Here is a 22,957-nt window from a genome sequence, read left to right on the forward strand (position 1 = left end):
TCTCACACAAACACACACATACACATGCATACACACTCACATACATATACACACACACGCACATACACACATAAAATGACTTTTATATAATATTAGGGATAGAGATTCATAATTAAAAAAAAGGAAAAATTTTCATTCACTTTTAACGTAAAAAATATTTGCTTGTTGTAATTTTGTGATTCAAACAGCACTTAAGTATAAGAACACTCGAAACATGAAAGCAACAGTAATACTAATAATGATGGGAGCACGAGTAACAATCCATTTATTTTAGATTCAGAATTGATAGTCAATTTGATTATTTTTTTAAGCAAAACTTATATAACAAGAAGTATTTTGTGAACATTTCTTCCCTAGATTTTAAAATCAGATATAAAAACGCATGTATCCACGCGGTGGAAGTGTGCTGGGCCCATAACCTGTTAAGTGTTGAGCCATTATGTTGAACAAAGATGGCGGTAGTAAATCAAATCGGCAAAGAATCAATGCAGTCACAATCTTGAGTGTTGAATAATTCTTCATAACAAAGATGGCGGTGAAGAATCAATGCAGTCACAATCTCGAGTGTTGAATAATTCTTCATAACAAAGATGGCGGTGAAGAATCAATGCAGTCACGATCTCGAGTGTTGAGTAATTCTTAATAAAAAAGATGGCAGCAAAGAATCAATACAGTCATGATTCAGTTGTTTCAAGATGGAGATTGACAGCGAACTGAATTGAATCCAAAATTCGATATTTTTAAAATGAGGTTTGAAGCTTCTGATTGGTTGATTGTCCTAATCGAAAGTTATAAATAAGATCGTTGAAATCATTGGGGTCATACCCTCATTAATAATCAAAAACATTTTAACAACACTGTTGTATGCGGTCTATGTCGAAATAAACATAGGACAAGTATTAATGCGACTCCTTTTTTTCTTTTTTGTAACAACAACATTTATTTCATCATTCTCCCACCGCACATAACTTCTCGTTACGGCTGCGATCGTCCTTTCTTTTGTAGTCTTTTTCTTTACAGTGAGGTCATTTCGCATTTCGTATGCATTTACATACGTGCATACGCACTCTGTTACACTCATTCGATAACAAACAGCACTAGCGATCCATTATTAGGAGCTGAAAAGAAAGTGGCCACTCGCCAATAATTGAGTGGGAAATAGTACAACAGGCAAGTACATGTAGAAATTTAGACGACCCATTTAAATTGTCTGAATGAGAAATTTGAAATTTTAAGGACCCACAAAATCTATCAAACTCTAAAAGTGAAATTGCAAACAACTGTCTACACTGAATACCAATAAATAAGACAGAATAATTGAATAAAATAATGAACTAATTAAACACTTAAAATAGAAATAACAAAAAATTCGGTCCTTTAATTCGTTTGACTTTTCTTCATTCCATTTTAGATCAACTTGATAAAGGAACGTCCATCTTGCATTTTGCCAAGAAGAATTATGTTAGCTATTTAAAAAAATTCTTTTCCTTTATTTCAGTTTAACGTTCAGCGTGTCATAATCTTAAAAATACACAGACAATTTTTTTTAAGTATTATATATTGCTTTTCCGGTAAAATGACAGGAGTCGGGAGACATGTTTACCCAATAATCCTGTAATTCTGTGCACCTTTATTTTAAAAAATGTTCTTTATATGTCTTTTATTTATTTATGTAATCTATTTATGTTTTTATTTTATTTATTTATTTTATTTATTTATTTTATTTATTTATTTTATTCATTTATTTATTTTATTTATTTTATTTATTTATTTATTTTATGTATTTATGCATTTATTTATTTTATGTATTTATGCATTTATTTATTTTATTTATTCATTTTATTTATTTGTTTATTTTATTTATTTATTATTTTTTATTTATTTTATTTATTATTTTATTTTATTTTTTTATTTATTTTATTTATTTGTTTATTTTATTTATTTGTTTATTTTATTTATTTGTTTATTTTATTTATATTTTTTTATTTTATTTTATTTATTTATTTTTTATTTTTTTATTTTATTTATTTTATTTATTTATTTTATTTATTTTTTTATTTATTTTTTATTTATTTTATTATATTTATTTATTTTATTTTATTTTATTTATTTAATTTATTTATTTAATTTATTTATTTTATTTATTTATTTTTTATTTATTTTATTTATTCATTTATTTTATTTATTTTACTTATTTATTTTATTTATTTATTTTATTGATTTATTTTATTTATTTATTTATTTTATTAATTTTATTTATTTATTTTATTTATTTATTGTATTTATATATTTATTTATTTTATTTAGTTATTTATTCATTTTATTTATTTTTTTATTTTTATTTATTTTATTTATTTATTTACTTGTTTTAATTTTTTATTTATTTTATTTTATTTATTTATTTATTTCATTTATCTATTTATTTTATTTATTTATTTTTTATTTTATTTATTTATTTAGGTTCATATTTCCACAGATTTATTACGTTTGGTGGCTGCCATGTTTGTTTCTCCAGATCGACATTTAAGCGGTGTTAACTACGAGAAGATCCTTTCTCTTTTAGGGACAGCGCTCAAAATGATGGACAGCATCGTTGGGTTTGTAACATTCTTCTTCTTTTTCTTCTTCTCTTTCATTTTCTTTTCCACATTTCATTTTTTCTTTTTTTACTCTCTTTTACTTTTCCTTCTTCTACTTCCCTTTCTTTCTTTTCTTCTTTTTCTTCTCTACTTTCCTTTCTTCCTGCTTATCCACTCTCTATCTACTTCTCATCCTCCCCTTCCGTTCTTTTTCTCCGCTTCCTCTCCGTCTTCTTCCTCTTCTTTTTATGCTGCTGCTGCTGCTGCTGCTCTTCTTCCATATTCTTCTTTTTCTTTCTCACTCTTTTTACCTTTTGTTCGTCTTTTTCTTCTTTTTCTTCTCCTTTTTCTTCTTCTTTTTTATTCACTCTCTTTTACCTTTTTCTTCTTCTTTTTCTCTTTCTTTTTTTTCTCTTCATTTTACTTCTCGCTTTCTCTTCCTTTCTTCTTCTTCTTCTTCTTCTTCTTCTTCTTCACTCCAACCCTCACCCCTTCCATTCTTCTTCCCCTTTTGTTTCATTCTTTTAAGCCTGCTTGATACTCACTTCTTTCCTTTCGTAATTATCATCCATTCTAAACCATACGATTCACCCTTTTTTTTTTTTTTTCCTTCGCCAAATGTCACCTTCTAATTTTTTTTAATTGCATTTTCACCCCAAACAAGACACAGTGCCACTTTGATGTAGGAAGATACTATCGGGGACATAATTTGTAGGGGTACTATGTGGGGAGTTGAGCAGCAAGATGTCTGTTTGCATTACACTTAAACTTTGAATTTTGAAAAAAACAAAATCTTGAAAATTTTTAAAATAACATAAAATCCCCAATTTCTTTCCTTTCTCTCTTTCCTCTCTTGTTTCCCCCTTTTCCTTTATCTCTCATCTTTCGTGAACTTTTTCACATAACATCTACATTTGTTTTTGAAAAAGTGTTTTGATAATAAAGATACATTAAAGCAACACACGTGTAACATGGCCGTTACGCTCAAATCGTATTCGTTACAGTCCAAACCTCTCAGAAGGAACTAAGAAATAAAAAGAGAAAGAGACAAAAATCTAACTTGACTCTTTTTCTATTTTAACAAAAGGCATTTATTACCGGTACTTTCCGAACTTTGTTTTGTTGGGTTTTTTTTTTTTTTACTGTTCATTTCGTCTGCCATGAGATTATCAAAACCCTGCCTTAGCTTAAAAGTCTCCCACCTCCACCCCGGGGCCACATGTCTATCTTCTCCGGTACACATTGCTTCTTATCGACCATGTGTTGTCCTTTTTTTATTATTATTGTGATGTAAGCCCATGCACACTTGCTAATTTGCATAGTGATGAAACGGCTGCTGCTGCTAATACCTGCGCTAACCATCTATCCTTCTTTTTATAAGAAAAGATGAATGATTTTTGTGAAAACCGTAAATTGTTAAATGAACGTACAGGAAAAAGCTTCTTTTAAAGACAGTGTTTAAAAATAAACAGAAAATATCGACCGCCATTGCCAAAAAATAATTAAAAATTACATTTTTTTATGCAAAAAAAAAATGTCTATTTAGCGTTTCAACACTTGAACAATGCTCGGCTTAATCCCGTGATTGTCAGTCGAGCCCGAGCCATAATTAACGGGAAATTCTGAGGAACTTTTCTTTTTTTTTTTTTTTTACATAGGCATCACCACTTATCAAAGCCAAAAGGCCACTCAAGGATAAGGGTTAAAGAGTGTACAGTAGAAATTGGACAACATAGTAATCATTAGTAATGAAAATTTGTTAAATTTGATAACTTATATAGAACGGCTCATCAAGAACTTATTTACGTTAGGCTTGAACACAACCATATTGTAGTCAGCCGGAAAGCAGGAAAACGGAAGACAATTCCACAGGCGTGCAGTTCTAAAACTGCATTACACTTAAACTGTGTCATGTTCTGCAATAGTTCCAAAATATTTGTAAAACAAACACAGAGATGCAACATTTTGGCGATAGGACAGAGGTTAGAGCTTGGTTGACAGTGCTGGACCTATTAGGTTGGCGATTCTTTTTTAATTCTGTCTAAATGCGAGGGACTAGTGGTAGATGTTACACAGGATGTTTATATGTGCTGGCCTTTCTTTCATAGTCATTTCTCGCTGTCATTCATATCTGATCCCTCATAGTTGTTTATCTTCTATTTAACTAGAACGTATAACTATTCATGCATGAAAATGCAATCGAAATTTGCTGCATTTTCAAGGTTTTATTTAGAGAGAGAGTTTTTTTATAATGTGAGAGACCACGTAACTAGTTAATTATTTCACAATTTTTCTTAACTTCATCTTAAAGATGGACGGCGCACGGACATGGAATTACCTCCGACTGTCCATCAACTAACTTGCCTTAGATCGGAAGGAAGGGCAAAAAATAAGTCATGTAGCTTTGCAATCTGCACCGGAAGTGGAAGATGCAACTTATGATCATCCCAGGTTCTGTTTTCCTTGTAACTAAGCTCATAACATCTTGCTAGTTTATACTTGTTGGCGTACGTTTGTCTCAGGATTTTTAAACCTCCGATTAGCCCGTTGGTGAATTGCAGCATCGGCTGTGACTGTATAAACCTATCCTGGATCGGCAAGTTCTGTTTCAGATGTCACATATTTAGTTTATAATCTATATTTCTATATATAAAAGTGGCATTGTTTGTCTGTCTATGTGTGGAACGGTCCGTACCAAGTTATTTAGTCAATGTTTGGTCTAATAGACTTGAAACTTGATATGTAGGGGATTTGGACCTGTGGAACAAATTCGATTTGATCTTTAACCGGTAAAAATAGCTGCTAAAAAAAGTAAAATTTTAAAAAGATTAGAACTTGGTAAGCGTAAACCAATTCAAAGGGTTATAACAATCATCTGCATCATTTCTGCATCCTGTTCACTTGACTTCCGATGAGAGACTGACCAGAAAACTCCCTGTGTTCTCCTTTAAATACATGACGTCATTTCTATCGTTCGACACCCGCATTCCTAGCGTGTTTCATCTAGGCAGCTAACCTTTGACCCCACTTTATTATGCCACCTGCAACTGGGTTGCAGGTTATCCCAATGTGACCCATGCCAAAATTCAAACTAGCTAACTCAATCACTACCTACTGGAGGAGGTATCTCAATGCATAACAAGTTCATTGGCCTTCGGGGCAAGATCAAGTGTAGTATCTGTTCCGGCAGATGCTGCACTTAAGATAATTTGTACCAGTCAATGGAGGGGAAACCCTCTATACTGGGACAATTATTATTTTTGGTAACCAGAGTGACCCCTTTTAGGGGAGCTGGTTTTTACCTCACATTAAAAACGGCCTTGTGCCTAATTTGCTCAGTGGGGGAGCAAATAAATACCATCTGTTCCGGCAGATGCTGCACTTAAGATAATTTGTACCAGTCAATGGAGGGGAAACCCTCTATACTGGGACAATTATTATTTTTGGTAACCAGAGTGACCCCTTTTAGGGGAGCTGGTTTTTACCTCACATTAAAAACGGCCTTGTGCCTAATTTGCTCAGTGGGGGAGCAAATAAACACCATCTGTTCCGGCAGATGCTGCAGGCTATGACTAGCTATGACTAGCAAAGACCAGATGTGGGGGCAACCCCACATGCCTGACCATTAACCAGCTCCCATTTCCCACCTCTCGGGAGCTGGTCCCCTTTTTCCCTTCCCCCTCCCTTCACTCCTCACATTAAAAATCGGCCTTGTGCCTAATTTGCTCAGTGGGGGAGCAAATAAACACCATCTGTTCCGGCAGATACTGCAAGCTATGACTAGCTATGACTAGCAAAGACCAGATGTGGGAGCAACCCCACATGCCTGACCATTAACCAGCTCCCATTTCGCACCTCTCGGGAGCTGGTCCCCTTTTTCCCTTCCCCCTCCCTTCACTCCTCACATTAAAAATCGGCCTTGTGCCTAATTTGCTCGGTGGGGGAGCAAATAAATACCATCTGTTCCGGCAGATACTGCAAGCAAAGACCATATGTGTGGGCAACCTCACATATAAGACCTTGGTCAATGTAGGGGCAACCCTTCATACCAATTGTCATTATCCAACTCCCCTACTCCCCGGGGAGTTGGTCCCCATTTCCCCTTCACTCCTCACATTAAAAATCGGCCTTGTGCCTAATTTGCTCGGTGGGGGAGCAAATAAATACCATCTGTTCTGGCAGATACTGCAGCTATGACTAGCAAAGACCAGATGTGGGGGCAACCCCACATGCCTGATCTTTAACCAGCTCCCATTTCCCACCTCTCGGGAGCTGGTCCCCTTTTTCCCTTCCCCCTCCCTTCACTCCTCACATTAAAAATCGGCCTTGTGCCTAATTTGCTCGGTGGGGGAGCAAATAAATACCATCTGTTCTGGCAGATGCTGCAAGCTATGACTAGCTATGACTAGCAAAGACCAGATGTGGGGGCAACCCCACATGCCTGACCTTTAACCAGCTCCCATTTCCCACCTCTTGGGAGCTGGTCCCCTTTTCCCTTCCCCCTCCCTTCACTCCTCACATTAAAAATTGGCCTTGTGCCTAATTTGCTCGGTGGGGGAGCAAATAAATACCATCAAAGTGTAGTATCTGTTCCGGCAGATACTGCAAGCAAAGACCATATGTGGGGGCAACCTCACATATAAGACGTTGGTCAATGTAAGGGAAACCCTTCATACCAATTTTCATTATCCAACTCTCCTACTCCCCGGGGAGTTGGTCCCCATTTCCCCTTCACTCCTCACATTAAAAATCGGCCTTGTGCCTAATTTGCTCAGTGGGGGAGCAAATAAATACCATCAAAGTGTAGTATCTGTTCCGGCAGATACTGCAAGCAAAGACCATATGTGGGGGGAAGCCCCACATATAAGACCTTGGTCAATGTAGGGGCAACCCTTCATACCAATTGTCACTATCCAGCTCCCCTACTCCCCGGGAAGTTGGTCCCCATTTACCCCTCACTCCTCACATTAAAAATCGGCCTTGTGCCTAATTTGCTCGGTGGGGGAGCAAATAAATACCATCTGTTCCGGCAGATGCTGCAAGCTATGACTAGCAAAGACCAGCTATGACTAGCAAAGACCAGATGTGGGGGCAACCCCACATGCCTGACCTTTAACCAGCTCCCATTTCCCACCTCTTGAGAGCTGGTCCCCTTTTTCCCTTCCCCCTCCCTTCACTCCTCACATTAAAAATCGGCCTTGTGCCTAATTTGCTCGGTGGGGGAGCAAATAAATACCATCTGTTCTGCAGATACTGCACTTAAGATAATTTGTACCAGTCAATGGAGGGGAAACCCTCTATACTGGGACAATTATTATTTTTGGTAACCAGAGTGACCCCTTTTAGGGGAGCTGGTTTTTACCTCACATTAAAAACGGCCTTGTGCCTAATTTGCTCAGTGGGGGAGCAAATAAATACCATCTGTTCTGGCAGATACTGCAAGCAAAGACCCTATGTGGGGGCGACCCCACATATAAGACCTTGGTCAATGTAGGGGAAACCCTTCATACCAATTGTCACTATCAAGCTCCCCTACTCCCCGGGGAGTTGGTCCCCATTTCCCCTTCACTCCTCACTTTAAAAATCGGCCTTGTGCCTAATTTGCTCAGTGGGGGAGCAAATAAATACATCAAAGTGTAGTATCTGTTCCGACAGATACTACAAGCAAAGACCCTATGTGGGGGCGACCCCACAGATAAGACCTTGGTCAAAGTGTAGTATCTGTTCTTCAGATCTACACTTCAATTTCTTGTTCTCTGTCAGTGGAGGAGAAATCCTTTACGACTGAGGCAATTTTTATTTTTGTTCCTTTTCTCCACATTAAAAAACGACCCTGGTGTCTAACTCTCCCGTGGGAAGGCATTGTAAATAGGAACAGGTTCATTCTCTATATTTTTATTCATTTATTTGCGAACTGTTATCCTCATCTTTGTAGTTGTTGTTTCACAACAGGATAGGAATGCTGAGTGTCTTAACTGTATTTTCAGTAATTACTGCCTTCCATAGTTGTCGTTGTTTCAACACGTTTTGGCCGACTAATCCTCTGGCTTGCTTTGGGTCAGATTGAAACCGCTATCTTCAGACAACGCTCACCTGGAACCATGGAGATCAATGCTTCATCCACTGTTCCATGGTTCCCAAAGAGCGATCAAGGTTGGCAAGTTTTCGTTCTTTATCTGGTTTTTCATCGTTGGGTCTAGTTGGAGACTAGAGGATTAGTTGGCTGAAACGTGAAATAGCAACAACTATGAAGATGAGGATAACAGTCCGCAAATAAATAAATAAATAAATATACAAATTAATCATTTCAAAGGATTCCAATAAAAAAAAAAAAGTCTATTCCCGGCTATTGCCCGCACAATCAGATGTTAACTCCTCCCCCCCCCTCCCACCACCGGACACGTTCTAATCGGGCCCTCTCCGTGCCATCACAGCAAGAACTTTACTTTGGTGTTTATCTAAGAAACCGTTTTCAAAGCCTAAATTTTCTTGTCACCCTCGCACACACACACACACACACACACACACACACACACACACACACACACACACACACACACACAAATATATGTACATCTGATTAAATTTCGAATAACTTATCGTGACATTAAAAGTGGGGGTATTTATTTATTTATTCATTTTAATAGAAACTCAACTGTGAGAATGTTTAATGCTATTTGCATGGGTGACAGGGGGTCATTACTCACCTGGAAGACATTTTGGATACAACTATGGAGTGTGATATGCGGGAGGGGCGGGCGGAGTCTGGCTGTAGATAAATTATTCGTCACGTGGTCTAAAAAAAAATTATGAAATTAGTTCTTGCAGTTGAAAAAAAATTAAATTTTGATTAAGTGGTGCTATTAATTGACATCCGAAACGATGACGTCATCAAACAAGATCGACCCAGTCATAGTGACACTCTTCGTCGTCCAGGACAAAAAAGAAAAATTTCCCCCCCCCCTCAGCCAGGCCCATTGACAACTCCATCTTGTTCTGCACCCTCACAACTGTGTAGAATGTCAAACTGCACTCGTGAAGAAAATCCTAATTTAGAAGTTTTAGAGATTCCTCCTTTTTTTTTTTTTTTTTTTTTTTTTTTATTACATTTTCACCCCAAACAAGGCAAATTGCCACTTTGGTGTAGGGGGCTACTATTAGGGGCAACAACTACTGGAGTACTATGTAGGGATTTGGGCAGCAAGGTGTCGGTTCACGTTACACTTGAATTTCTGCACGTCAGTACTGTTGGGTAAGCAGGGACCTGGAATGGAATTCCAGAGTCTAGCGGTTCTGGGGAAGAAACTATTGGAGTAAAAAGATCTTTTACATCTAGGGATCTCTACAGTGTGGGGGTGGGATTTAGCAGCCTGTCGGGTTTGTCGAGGGTGCTCACGTCGTGATCTATTTCTTTTTCTTACCTTCTTTTTGTTCTTTTTTTCTTTCTTTCTTTCTTTCTTTATTCCTACCTCTCTTTCTTTTTAACTTTTATTTTTCTTCTTCGTAACAGTTTTGGTCACCCCCCCCCCGACAAAAGGAGAGTGGACCTGTAAATTCGTCCTCATCCGTTCGTCCGTCTGCACTTTTCTCAATAACTACACCTTGGAATTTTTAATAAAATTTTGCACAAACATTAAACATGATATGAGTAACAAAGTAACAAACAGATTTTCCGGGAAAGCTCCGGTTTCCTCCTTAGGCGTACCTTTTGGGTTAAAATGGCTAAAATTGACACTTTTGTACTTAGTAAAAAATTTGATGCCTTGGATTTTTATAAACTTTCTGAAAAGTTGTAACGAACTGATTTCTATATAATTTTGTTTGTCTATACTTCACAATAACTCTTGGGTGTGCCTCAGGAACTCTTTTAGGGCTAATAAAAACACTCCATTTTTGGGACTATTTTACCATATTTGTCCAAAATTTTCTGTGTATGTCTATTTAACAGTTTTGCATGGTGCTGAACCCAAATTTAAATATGTTAAGGCCTTGGAGACTTTTGGGGCTAACTGGTGGGGGGGGGGGGTGAACTTAGTCATTTCTTTTTTTTTTTTTTTTTGCATGGTGCAGAACTCAAATTTACATATGTTAAGACCTAAAAATGCACGTTTGTTCATTTTCATCAGGATTTGACGTCCCCTGGGGACTTTTGGGGCTAAATGGGGGGGGGGGCTGTACTAGTCATTTTTTTATGCCTCGTTTACTGTACACTTACGGGGGACCATGCATACTTCACTTGTCGTTTTTGTTTTTTTTTCTTCTTTATTTATTGATTTTTTAATTCTTCTTCTTCCTCCACTTCTTCTCCTCCTCTTCCTTCTCTTTCTTCTTTTTCTTTATCTTCTTCTCTTGTTTCTCCCTCTTTTCTTCTATTTCTTCTTCTTCTTCTTCTTTCTCCCTCTTCCGTCCTCTTTTCTTCTTCTCCTCCTTCTCTTCCTTTTTCTCCTCTTTCTTCTTTTTTCTTCATCTTCTTCTCTTGTTTCTCCCTCTTCCTCTCTCTTTTCTTCTTCTTCTTCTTCTTCTTCTTCTTCTTCTTTCCTCACCGTGACAATTGCATAAAACATAAAACTGCACTTAATGATGAGACCCTAACGACTATGAAGTGTGTGGCCCCAATTTGGGAGCTTTGGGTGTGTGGAGTCTACTCTTAGTTGTCACTCTGGCGATATGAGTGATAGTAACTTCCCAAATCCTCTCCACATATTTAGTATAGAATAAAAGACAACGAAATGGAGTTCCATTCTATATTCAAAAACAACTTTATTTGTTATCTTTGTTAGCGTGTACAAGAGAGAAACGGGTTAGTAGGTGGAAGTATTCTTGTGTGTAAAGATAGATTTAATATTATGCCGGCTCGTTGAAAGAGAGAATAGTTCTTTATACACGTGTTGTAGTCAGTAGACGAAGGAGGCCAGTTAAAGGAGACAGAAAGAGCAAAGTCGTCAGTTTGTTTACATGTTGTTGTAGGTACTAGGAGTACTAGGAGTGTGTATTGGTCTATCAACAACGAGACCAGTTCTGTAGCATGATAAAGAAAGTTCATGTGAGTACCGCATATGGAAATAAGTGGGTGTTTGAAGGTCGCCATGTTGGCTTGTTTTACTCTCGTTAGCCTAGAGCCAAAGTCCCAGACGAATGTCTGCTGCCAGCGAAAGCCAGGGAGGAAGAGAGGGAAGAGTTGCCGATTTTGCCTTTTATGTACTCGATTGAAAGCTGGCTTGCGATTGGATTGGGAGACGGTTGATTTAAATTTTGAGCTGCGATATTTTGCCCCTGCCTGCTATTGTAGCAAGTTTCGATTGCTACAATATCCTGAAACAGCATTTATAAAAGAAAATGGCGTTTGATGAACTTGCTGGTTAATTAATGCAGTCATTTTTTGTTTTCTTTTTTTCTAAGTTTCTTTCTTCTTTCTTTCTTTTCTTCTAACTTTCTTTCTTCTTTCTTTCTTTTTTTTCTAAGTTTCTTTCTTCTTTCTTTCTTTTCTTCTAACTTTCTTTCTTCTTTCTTTCTTTTTTTCTAACTTTCTTTCTTCTTTCTTTCTTTTTTTCTAAGTTTCTTTCTTCTTTCTTTCTTTTTTTCTAAGTTTCTTTCTTCTTTCTTTCTTTTTTTCTAAGTTTCTTTCTTCTTTCTTTCTTTTTTTCTAAGTTTCTTTCTTCTTTCTTTCTTTTCTTCTAACTTTCTTTCTTCTTTCTTTCTTTTTTTCTAAGTTTCTTTCTTCTTTCTTTCTTTTCTTCTAACTTTCTTTCTTCTTTCTTTCTTTTTTTCTAAGTTTCTTTCTTCTTTCTTTCTTTTCTTCTAACTTTCTTTCTTCTTTCTTTCTTTTTTTCTAAGTTTCTTTCTTCTTTCTTTCTTTTTTTTCTAACTTTCTTTCTTCTTTCTTTCTTTTTTTCAGATCCGACGAAGGTCATGACCCAGTTTTATCGGCGGCGAACCAACCTTTGCTTCATTATCAACAGTCGCAAAAAACGAACTCTTCCAAATACTTCAACAATCCGCACGATCATGTTTCAAAAGACACGTGAGTTTTAGATGGGGAATTCCAAAGAATTCTTTCTTTTTCCTTTTTTTAACAACAGAGTCACCTCTTATCAAGGTCCGGAGGCCACTCAAGGATAACGGTTAATGAGTATGCAGTAGTCAATGGGCAGTAGTCAAGGGAACAATATCGTAGTAATCATTCGTAGTAGAAATTTGGCAAATTGGATTACTCAAGGGGGCTGCTCATCAAGAACTTGTTTACATTGGACTTGAAGATGACTATATTGTAGTCAGTTGGAAAGCAGGCAAAAGGAACAGAGTTCTACAGGCATGCAGTTCTATGAAAGAAACTTTGTTCATGGATTTTAGGTTTAGATTCAGACACAGATAAAGAGTGGGAGAAATTATTGATAGCGGTTTTAGATAGGCGAGTTTTTTTTGTGAAAGTTTGGCAACAGGAAAACCATAGATTGGAGCTCAGGCGAGCACTTGCCGTGAAAATAAGGATAAATCAGACACAGTCTGTAATGTAAACAGGACAAGAGATTCCGTCTAATAATCTTTTATTCAATTAAGAATCCTACTACTTGTCTACTCGACAAGCAGAAATGTACAGCTTTTATGGCTTGGATTATCAAAGAGGAGATAATCCATATTTGCAACATTCTCCCTCACCAAATTTCTTACTGATAAGGAAGAAAGTCCCTTAAATGTCCAAGCTCCCTACGAGCTCACAGTGGCCACCTCGACAGTTCATGATTCGGAGTCGGAGTACTCAAACAGGGAGGCTCTTCAGTGCGAGCCGGTATATGGGCTCTAAAATGCCTCATTCTGAAATGTTTATTTTTTTTATTTTTATTTATTTATTTTTTACATGGAGGTCACCACTTATCAAGGCCCGGAAGCCACTCGGGGATAAGGATTATTGTGTGTACAGTAATCAATGGGATAAATTTAAAGGAAAAAACATTAAGCCATATTAACTCCTTCCAACAAACCTGTTTGCAAATATAGCTGCTTCCACTGCATGAACTCTTACTCACCTTCTCCTCCAGTAGCCATTCGGTCAGATCTGATACTATAGAGGACACTTCCTTTTTAAACATGGAGTGCAGAGGTAAATCATATATGAATGTACGGAAGCTATCCCAGTCAGCCATAGAGTATCGGTATACAGTACGGTGGAGGGGTACGTCTGATGGCTTCTTACATTTTGTTTTTATCTTAACTGATACGACGGAGTGGTCGGAGGATCCTAAAGGAGAATGAACGGTACATGAACATAGCTCAGGGGAAGTTGAAAGAAAAAGGTCTAAGAGGCTTGCATATTGATTGGGTGTATCGGGCACACGGGTGGGTTCGCGAACAATCTGAGTGAGGTCATAAGCAATGGCAAAATCATGACAAAACCTCCCCTCATCATCTGTCTTATTTGAATGGGTCAGCCATTCCACGTTATGGACGTTGAAGTCACCACAGATGTGGATGTTAGCAAACAGTAACAAACAATGAAATAGTAATGTCCCGTAATCACTTTGAGGAGTATAAGTTCTCAGTAGATATATAACCTTTATGAACTAACGCAGTAACAACACTAACTACCCATGTAGAAATACCTGGATTAGAACTCAGGCACGGGGCAAACCCTCTTGGTACTGATGGACTCATAGATCTTCCCAGGTCATCCGTCTAGGAGAAGGAAAACTCTGAAGCTAAACCAATGGGAGGAAGGCCTCTCCAGTCGTAGATGACAACCTTCCTAGAGCTGGTGACTCAAACAAATTACCGGTTTGCAAACCTAAACTGCTTAAGGGGTAGAAAGGCACTGTCTATCGCTCGGCTTCAATACTCCTTCTTTGTCTATTGGCCAGGCGTAGAGGTCGAACCACTGCGAGTTGACAGAAACACTTGGTGGTCGATCTTGTTTCCTGACTAGGACAATGAACGCCGTTTTTACCCACTCCCGACACATCTCATTCCTTAAACTGGGCACTTGGGAGTGCTTGAATGCCATAATGCCAGTGTAAGCAGATTGGGTTGACCATCGTCTGATGGGTTGAGGGTACCGGATAGACAGTTCCTGGCTGCTATTCCTGACTGGTAGTACGGGATCCCTAATTCTTTGGTAGTGCTTAGAACGGCTGCTCCATCAACAGTTGTATAATATCGGGATGTTTGTAGTGCCATGTCGTGCATGGAAAGGGACCCTGCACTCATCCCTGGTGGGCTATCCTGAGGCCACAATCCTAGTAGATGGAAGGACAGCTGATGGTCTGCTTGTGTTGCATGTCTGGTATTCTGCATAACCACTTGCTCAGCACCCCTTACCTAAACTGAAACTCTTAAAAATAAAAATGACAATGCATTAAAAAATTACGTTAAAACTAGGCCAAAACTCAAACAAAACCTACCTGCCTTCTCCCTTGAGGCTTGCATTTACAAACATCCGTGGGCTTATAACTAATTTAAATGATGTTGAAGCATTTCTCCTAACAAACACCCCGGATATCTTAGCACTAAGTGAGACTAACCTACACTCCTCCATCCCCTCTAACTACTTTAACATGCCTGGATACCTACCACTCTGGCGTAAGGACTCTGACAGACATATGCATGGGCTTGGAGTCTACATTCGAAACACCCTCCCCTTGACGAGAGAAACTAAACTAGAATCCGGCGATCAAGCCTTTATGTGCTTTAGACTTAACATACAACATAACATTAGCTACTTTTATTTTCTCTACTCCTCTCCCTCGACCCAGGACTGTACCCTAATAAACAAAGTCTCTGACAGCATAGATACAGCACTCTCTCTTGACACCAGCGCACAAGTGCATGTATTTGGTGACTTTAATGTCCACCACAGCAACTGGCTTGGATTTTCTACTTACACCGACGCAGCTGGTACCACAACACATAACTTCTCTATATCTCATCCCTATCACAGATGGTTACGTTTCCAACCTGTTTCCCAGACCAGCAAGAACAACATGCATCACTTCTAGGTCTGTTTCTGACCACATCATGCAGTGGTAATGATTGAAATCGCTCTAAACTGAACATTGCGCAAATGAGACCACTGAATGGTTCAAAACTGCAATTGAAGCACATGTTCCCACACGCAAATTCTATAGCAAGCCCCACTCTCCTCAATGGTTCACTTCTACTTGTGTAGCTGCCATAGCGCAAAGGCAGCATGCGTACTGCAAATTTAATTAACATAAATCCAGATCAAACAGACAAAAGTACATAGAAGCCAGAAGTAACCGTAAGAAAGAAATAGCGACAGTTAAGAGAGAATTTACTGAAATCACCAAAAAACGCATCGAAGTACAGAAATTAGGAACCTGAAACTTCTGGAAAACCAAAACAGTGTAGTAAATAATGGGCAATCAACAATTCCCCCACTATCAAACAATCACGAGGTTGTTTGCTTTGCAACTGAGACAGCTAATATGCTTGCTAAACGGTTTGCCTCCAACTCCACACTGGACTCTGCTAACTACCCCATCCCCGACTTTCCTTTGCGGACAGACGCCACACTAGACGATCTGAAAATCACTCCTTCTCAGCTATCATAAGAAAGCTTGACACTGCAAAAGCATGTGGACCTGATCTCATCCCGGCTGTGCTATTAAAAAAGTGCGCCGCCGGAGTAGCTCCAGTTATCTCCAAACTTTACAACAAATGCCTTAACGAATCTTGCTTTCCTGCCTGCTGTAGTACCAGGTTTCAAGAATTCTGGCAAAAGAACTGACCCAGTAAATTATCGCCCCATTAGCCTCCTCCCACTTTTCGCCAAAATATTTGAGACCATAATTAACCAAGCTCTAGTCCATCACCTTACAGATGCTAAACTTCTGACTGACCAACTATATGGATTTAGGCAAGCCCGTTCCACAGCAGACATCCTAACTGTAATTTCAGAATGTATATACCATTCACTGGACAAAGGAGGGGAGGGTAGAGCAGTAGCTCTAGATATATCTCTAGAAAAAAAATTCAGATCATACGGCATCTCTGGAAGAATACATAACATAATTAGATCCTTCTTAGATAAGAGAAAAATCCAGGTTGTCCTTGACATACATTTAAACAATATGATATAAATGCGGGAGTGCCTCATGGGTCTATCCTTGGACTTCTGTTATACTAATACTCATAAATACCTCCCTGACAAAATTGTCTGTGAGATGGATATGTATGCTGACGACACCACGCTCAGACACGACAGGAAAACAAATGAACACATATCTAAAGAAATGGCAGAAACACTAGAGGATGACCTCCGATCCGTAATAGAATGGGGATAAAAATGGATGGCCACATTCAATGCTGCCAAGACTAAACTTGTTTCCTTCAGTAATTACAGGAGACCTTCCCTACCACCAATAGCAATGGCCAATGACGCTTTATCTAAAAGTATATCTTTTAAACTCCTCGGCCTAACGTTCGCAGGAAACACGAGTTGGAACAATTACATTGAGAACATTGCCAGGACCGCTGCGAAGAAGGTGGGTTCTCTCTACCGTGCTAGAAAGCTATTAACGCCTGAAAGTATCCTATACCTCTATAAGGCCACCATTCGCATATGTATGGAGTACTATTGTCACATTTGGGTTGGTGCATCTGCTACTTGTCTCTCGCTCCTAGACAAGGTTCAAAAGAGAGTTGGCCAATATGATAGGTCCTAAACTGTCTTCTAAACTTCAGCCTCTGTCCCATCGACGAAATGTTGCATCCCTCTGCCTGCTCTACAAACAAGTACTTTAACGGTGAATGCTCTGACAAACTGCAAGCACTTGTGCCCCCGCAACGTAAATACCCCCGACAAGCAGCTAAGTCCCACCCCTTCATGGTAGAGCTCCCTGGATGTAAGAGAGCCTTCTACTCCAGTAGTTTCTTCCCCAGAACCGCTAGACTTTGGAATTCCCTTTCGGGTCTCTGCTTCCCCAACCGTACTGACATGCAGAAGTTCAAGTATAATGTGAACCGACATCTTGCTGCCCGACTCCCTACACAGTACCCCTGATGCTTATGTCCCTGATAGTAGCCTCCTACAACAAAGTGGCAATGTGCCTTGTTTGGGGTGAAAATGCAATAAAAAAAAAAATGTTGGACTTGAAGACATCCAAGTTGTAGTCAGGTGGCAAACAGGTAAACGGAAGAGAGTTCCACAGGCATGCACTTCTAAGAAAGAAGCTTTGTTCATGGAATCTATGTTTTGATTTAGGCACAGATAAAGAGTGGGGAAAATTATTGACAGTGGTTTCAGCTAGACTGGTGTTTATCATGAAAGATTGGCGAGGGGAAGAAGCCGTTCCACATTAGAATCAGTGTCTGGATGAACACAATTTTCGGTGCTAGTCCTTTATCTGTCATGGATTCAGGTGTTGACCCATCCGAAGTTTCTGATGGAGCCCCAACAGAGACAGTGTCATTAGACAACGTGTCAGGAGCAATTTCGGTGCCATGAGCTTCTGGAGGAGCTTCAGTGTCCGGGGGGCACGGATAGTCTGCCTCAGGGGCTGTCCATGGTCCTGGTATGTCTCCGGCAGGTGTTAGGTCTTTGATAGAAAATTGCCATTTGAAATTCGATGATACCATTGGGATACAGGGAGGAGCAGGTGCTAATGTGATTTTGAGCGTCGAGAGTGGATGGAATAAGTTCAGGGAATTTCTGCCCAACACCTAAATAGAAAAAAATGTTTTAACCGCGGACATGTGAAAATAGTTTATGGATTCCGTTCTGTCTCAAGAAACAATGGATACCCCTTGTAAGAGTGCCCACACAAGTAATCATGAAATAAAGGTTGCATAATCCCAAACGTCATATCTCCTAAGTTGGCACTGTCTGATTCTGGTGGCAAAGGCAATTCCAGGAAGCAATGCTGAGATTAGTTGAGAGCACATACAGTACCTGGTATCCACAAATTTTAATAATGATCATGCTCAACATTGCTTAACTTCGGTAATCAAATGGGAACATTGCTTAACTTCGGTAATCAAATGGGGACTGGTGTGTCAACATGATTATGTGTATCAAATTGTTAACGAGTTTACATTTTTCTTAATATATATATATTTTATAACTTACTATATATATATATATATATATATATATATATATATATATATATACTGCGTATCAAATTATTAACGAGTTTACATTTTTCTTGATATATATATATTTTATAACTTACTATATATATATATATATATATATATATATATATATATATATATACTGCGTATCAAATAATTAACGAGTTTACATTTTTTTTAAATATTTAAGGAACTAGTGAATAAAAATCCATGAAACTTTGAGAAAGTGCTTACAATACTATTCCGCTACTCCAGTTAGAAAATAAAAGTATTTAAAGCAGTATTAGTATTTACTATGGCTGAAGATAGGAATATCTGGTGATTTCAGTGTGTCAAGTTATTAACGAGGTTGAGAACAAATCACAATATACCATAACTTGTTTATTGAAATAATTTTCAAACATTAAATGAACTAGGAAAAATGCACAATAACACAATAACTACATATGTCATTTTGACGCCTTCTAGGCCAACTAAAGTACCTCCGATAATCCCAGCCCAAATCATTATCCCACTACCACATTGTTGGCACCTTAAACGTTGATGACGATGTTGTCCATCCCTTGCTCCAGCCATCTGGGCCATCAACAGTGACACACACTTCATCCGTTAACAAAACTTTGGAAAAATCCGTTTTCATGTTGTCCTCTGCCCATTTCAATCGGTTTTGTATGTGAAGTTACTTTAATGGAGTCTTTGTCACAGGCTTAACAGACATTGTCACTTTTTTCAGAAGGCAACATCGAGTACTTTTTGAGACATTCTTCAATCTGGCTTTGTCAAAAACTTCTTGACTTGTCTGTCCAGGATTCTTAACAATTTCACGTTTAATTTGGAGTAGAAAACGGTGTGGAACAACTCTAGATTTGCCTTTATCGGCTCTTTTATGTATCTTTGTAGGATCCTTGACAATGTTCTTCACAGTTTGATGGTACCTTCCTATCATTTTCTATATTTTGAGGGTAGTTTTAATTTTTGCTAGCTGTTCTGTAATAGTACTCTTTTCAGAACTACTCAAACCACCTTTATGACCCATTTTATTGACGAAACAAACGGCCTTGTTAATAATTTGACACACCTCAAATACCGTGGATTCAGCAATTACGATGGCAAGTTGTTTACATTGCCCGGAACACATACAAAAATTTCACAGTACGTGCAGCTCAGCATTGCCAACATTTCCAAAGTTTTTGTTACGAAACTACCAGTCAGTTACTGAAACTGGTAGAAAAATGTCATCTTGTTAATAATTTGACACGCAGTGTGTGTGTGTATATATATATATATATATATATATATATATATATATATATATATATATATATATATTGTTTTTTAAATAGAATTATCCACTGACACATGTTTCATCATCTACGACTCATCAGAGTGACTGAATCTAGTGAGATTCAAAATCGGGACCCAATGGAAAGAAGCCTAAAATTCTACCACTGGATCTCTCACACGACATATACATACATATATATATATATATGTATATATATATATATATATATATATATATATATTATTTATTTTTATTATTATTATTTATTAAATATTTTTATATGCATGGATAACTATGTACGTAAAAGATATTTAATAAATATTTGAATAAAAAATATTTAAACATTTAGTAAATAAAAATACTAATGCTGTTTATATATATATATATATATATATATATATATATATATATATATATATATATATATACTAGCAATGGGTGCCTGACGTTGTCCGGGTGTTTGGAGGTGTATGCTGAGCAAAACAAAAAAAAAGAAAAAAAAGGTCAATTTTTTAAACTTTGACCCCTATTATGACCCTTTTAAAATTTATTGTTTTGAGCTCAACTCAAGTTATTAAGTTAGATCCATGTCCAAGGAACCTATATCTAAAATTTTCAAGTGTTTAGACCCTAAATTGTTGGAGGAGTTTGATAGAGTTCTCAAAGGTCAAATCGTTGAACTTTGACCCCTTAATCGCCAAATTTCTGGCCGAAAATCAATTACGTCGATTTTCCCAAATCTCAGTGCCCTGTATATAAAGTTTCGAGTCTTTAGGCTTAAAATTGACAGAGTTATTGCATAGGGAAATGTACACACACAAACACACACAGACACGTTCACTTATATATATACATATACACACACACAGTAGTAGATGGTGAGTAGCCTTGACGGTCATTTGGGCGATCGGGTTTCGATCTTAGCTTGAGGCAATTGCCTGTCTAGCCACACTGATAAGCTGTGAAACAGCGAAACAGTACTGTATGTGGATGACTACATATATATATCGATTCCTCTGTTCAGTCTTGTAAAAGTGCCTGCACAAGTAATTGTGAAGCAAGGGTTGCACAATCACCACCTGTACCTCTCCTGAATCGACACTACCTGATTCTAGTGGCAAGAAGTGCAGGACGACTGAAAGCAATGCCGAGATAAGCAGAGAACATATACAGCATCTGGTATTCTCAAATGGTTACCCATTTAGTATTGACCAGACTCAATGCTGCTTAACTTCTGTGATCTAATGGAAACAGGTGTGTCAGCGTGATTATGCTGTTTACAGAATGAAAATAAAGCCACCCATTAATTTGATACATGTACAAAACAGAAAAGAGAAAAAGTATAACCCAAACATTTTTTTTTGAGAGGGAAGCACTACCATTGGCTGATGAAAACATTGACCCACATGAGTTAATAACAAAAAAATCTGACTGGTTTAGACAAAACAGAAAACACCTGAGAGCAGGATTTTCTACATGAATGAAACGCAGAAGACTCTATGTAGCTTATTCGCCAAACTTTCACAAGAAACACTAGACTAGCTGAAAACATTATCAATAATTTTCCCCACTCTTTATCTATGCCTAAACCTGAACATAGATTCCATGATCAAAGCTTCTTTCTTAGAACTGAACGCCTGTGGAATTGTCTTCCGTTTTCCTGCTTTCCAGCCGTCTATAATATGGTTGTCTTCAAGTCCAATGTGAACAAGTTTCTGATGAGCCGTTCCACTTAAGTTAACAAATTTATCTAACTTCCATTACTATCGATTACTATATTGTCCTTTTGACTACTCTACACTCTTTAACTCTTATCCTTGAGTGGCCTATCGGCCTTGATAAGTGGTGACGCCTATGTAAAAAAAAAATAAATAAATAAATACCTAGCTCTATTCACATATTGAACACTTTGGGCGAAAATACTTAAAATCAAAATTTAATGCATCTCTTTTTAACATTTTATGAAGATACATGAAAGAATATACACACACGCACACACATGCACATACATAACAAAATCCCCATGTGCGTTTCTATTTATATGGGTGTATGTGTGGGAGGTGATAACCCCCGTTAACTGGCCTGCACCTAAAATGCACCAACTCATTTTCTAGCATGCAGGTAACACACTCTGTCAATGAAGTCAATGAGTCTGATGTGTGTCACCGGTAACCCCTTGACCTTCCTGCACCTACCCGGCACAAGTAAATTGGGTTCAACTTAGTACCACATTAACCGCGTTACGGATATATAACAGATTTGGCTACAGATAGAGAGTTGATGGGAATTGCTGGTAGTCTAACTCTGTTCTGTATCCCTGCTTTCCAGCTGACTACAATATGGTCGTCTTCAAGTCCAACATAAGCAAGTTCTTGATGAGCCGTTCCTCTTAAGTAATCCAATTTACTAAATTTCCACTACTAACGATTACTACGATATTGTTCCATTGACTACTGTACACTCATTAACCCTTATCCTCGAGTGGCCTCTGGGTGTTGATAAGTGGTTACTTGTTTGTAAAAAAAAAAAAACACATCTCGAATCCTGTAGGTCCTGAACATGTTTTGAATCATCTATGTATCAAATACCTGCCTCTCTGAACATGCGTCCTTTTGTCACATCGTTCAACTGGCTTGGTCATTTGCATATGGCTGCTATTAACCCAGCATTAACGGCTGTGTTACAAGTAGATCCTTATATGACCCGACAGCTTGTATGAGTTGGTTCTTCACTTCCTGTCAGTATTGTGGCTGCTGTATATGTATTTATACGTAAAAGTTAAATACTTTCTAAACTGGTTATCGGTTTCTGTCTCTACTTATTAATATTTAATAATAATATTATTAATATTTATTAGTGATAGGACTTTTATACGGCACAATCACGTTGACACATCGGTTCTCACTAGATCACCGAAGTTAAGCAACGTTGAGACTAATAAATCCAATTTTGAGCATTGTCTGAAAAAGCATCGTAAAAAAAAAGATGTTAAATGTTTTTTTATATT

General features: G+C 37.7%; 1 protein-coding gene and 1 pseudogene across 4 annotated transcripts in view; one reads left to right on the forward strand and one right to left on the reverse strand.

Moving 5' to 3' along the window:
* Positions 1-22,957, forward strand: part of LOC145261047 (uncharacterized protein C1orf87-like) — a 164,131-nt gene that overhangs the window by 96,764 nt on the left and 44,410 nt on the right. For all 4 annotated transcript variants that reach the window (XM_080119208.1, XM_080119207.1, XM_080119209.1 and 1 more), the window contains exons 5-6: positions 2,461-2,597; positions 12,475-12,600. In XM_080119208.1, the coding sequence (XP_079975334.1) occupies positions 2,461-2,597; positions 12,475-12,600 (263 nt within the window). The remainder of the gene's footprint in view (positions 1-2,460; positions 2,598-12,474; positions 12,601-22,957) is intronic.
* LOC145261323 (5S ribosomal RNA) lies at positions 21,115-21,231 on the reverse strand (annotated as a pseudogene).

This window comes from Euprymna scolopes, chromosome 37, assembly GCF_053919585.1.
Source record: "Euprymna scolopes isolate OS-2025 chromosome 37, ASM5391958v1, whole genome shotgun sequence".
NCBI lineage: Eukaryota > Metazoa > Mollusca > Cephalopoda > Sepiida > Sepiolidae > Euprymna > Euprymna scolopes.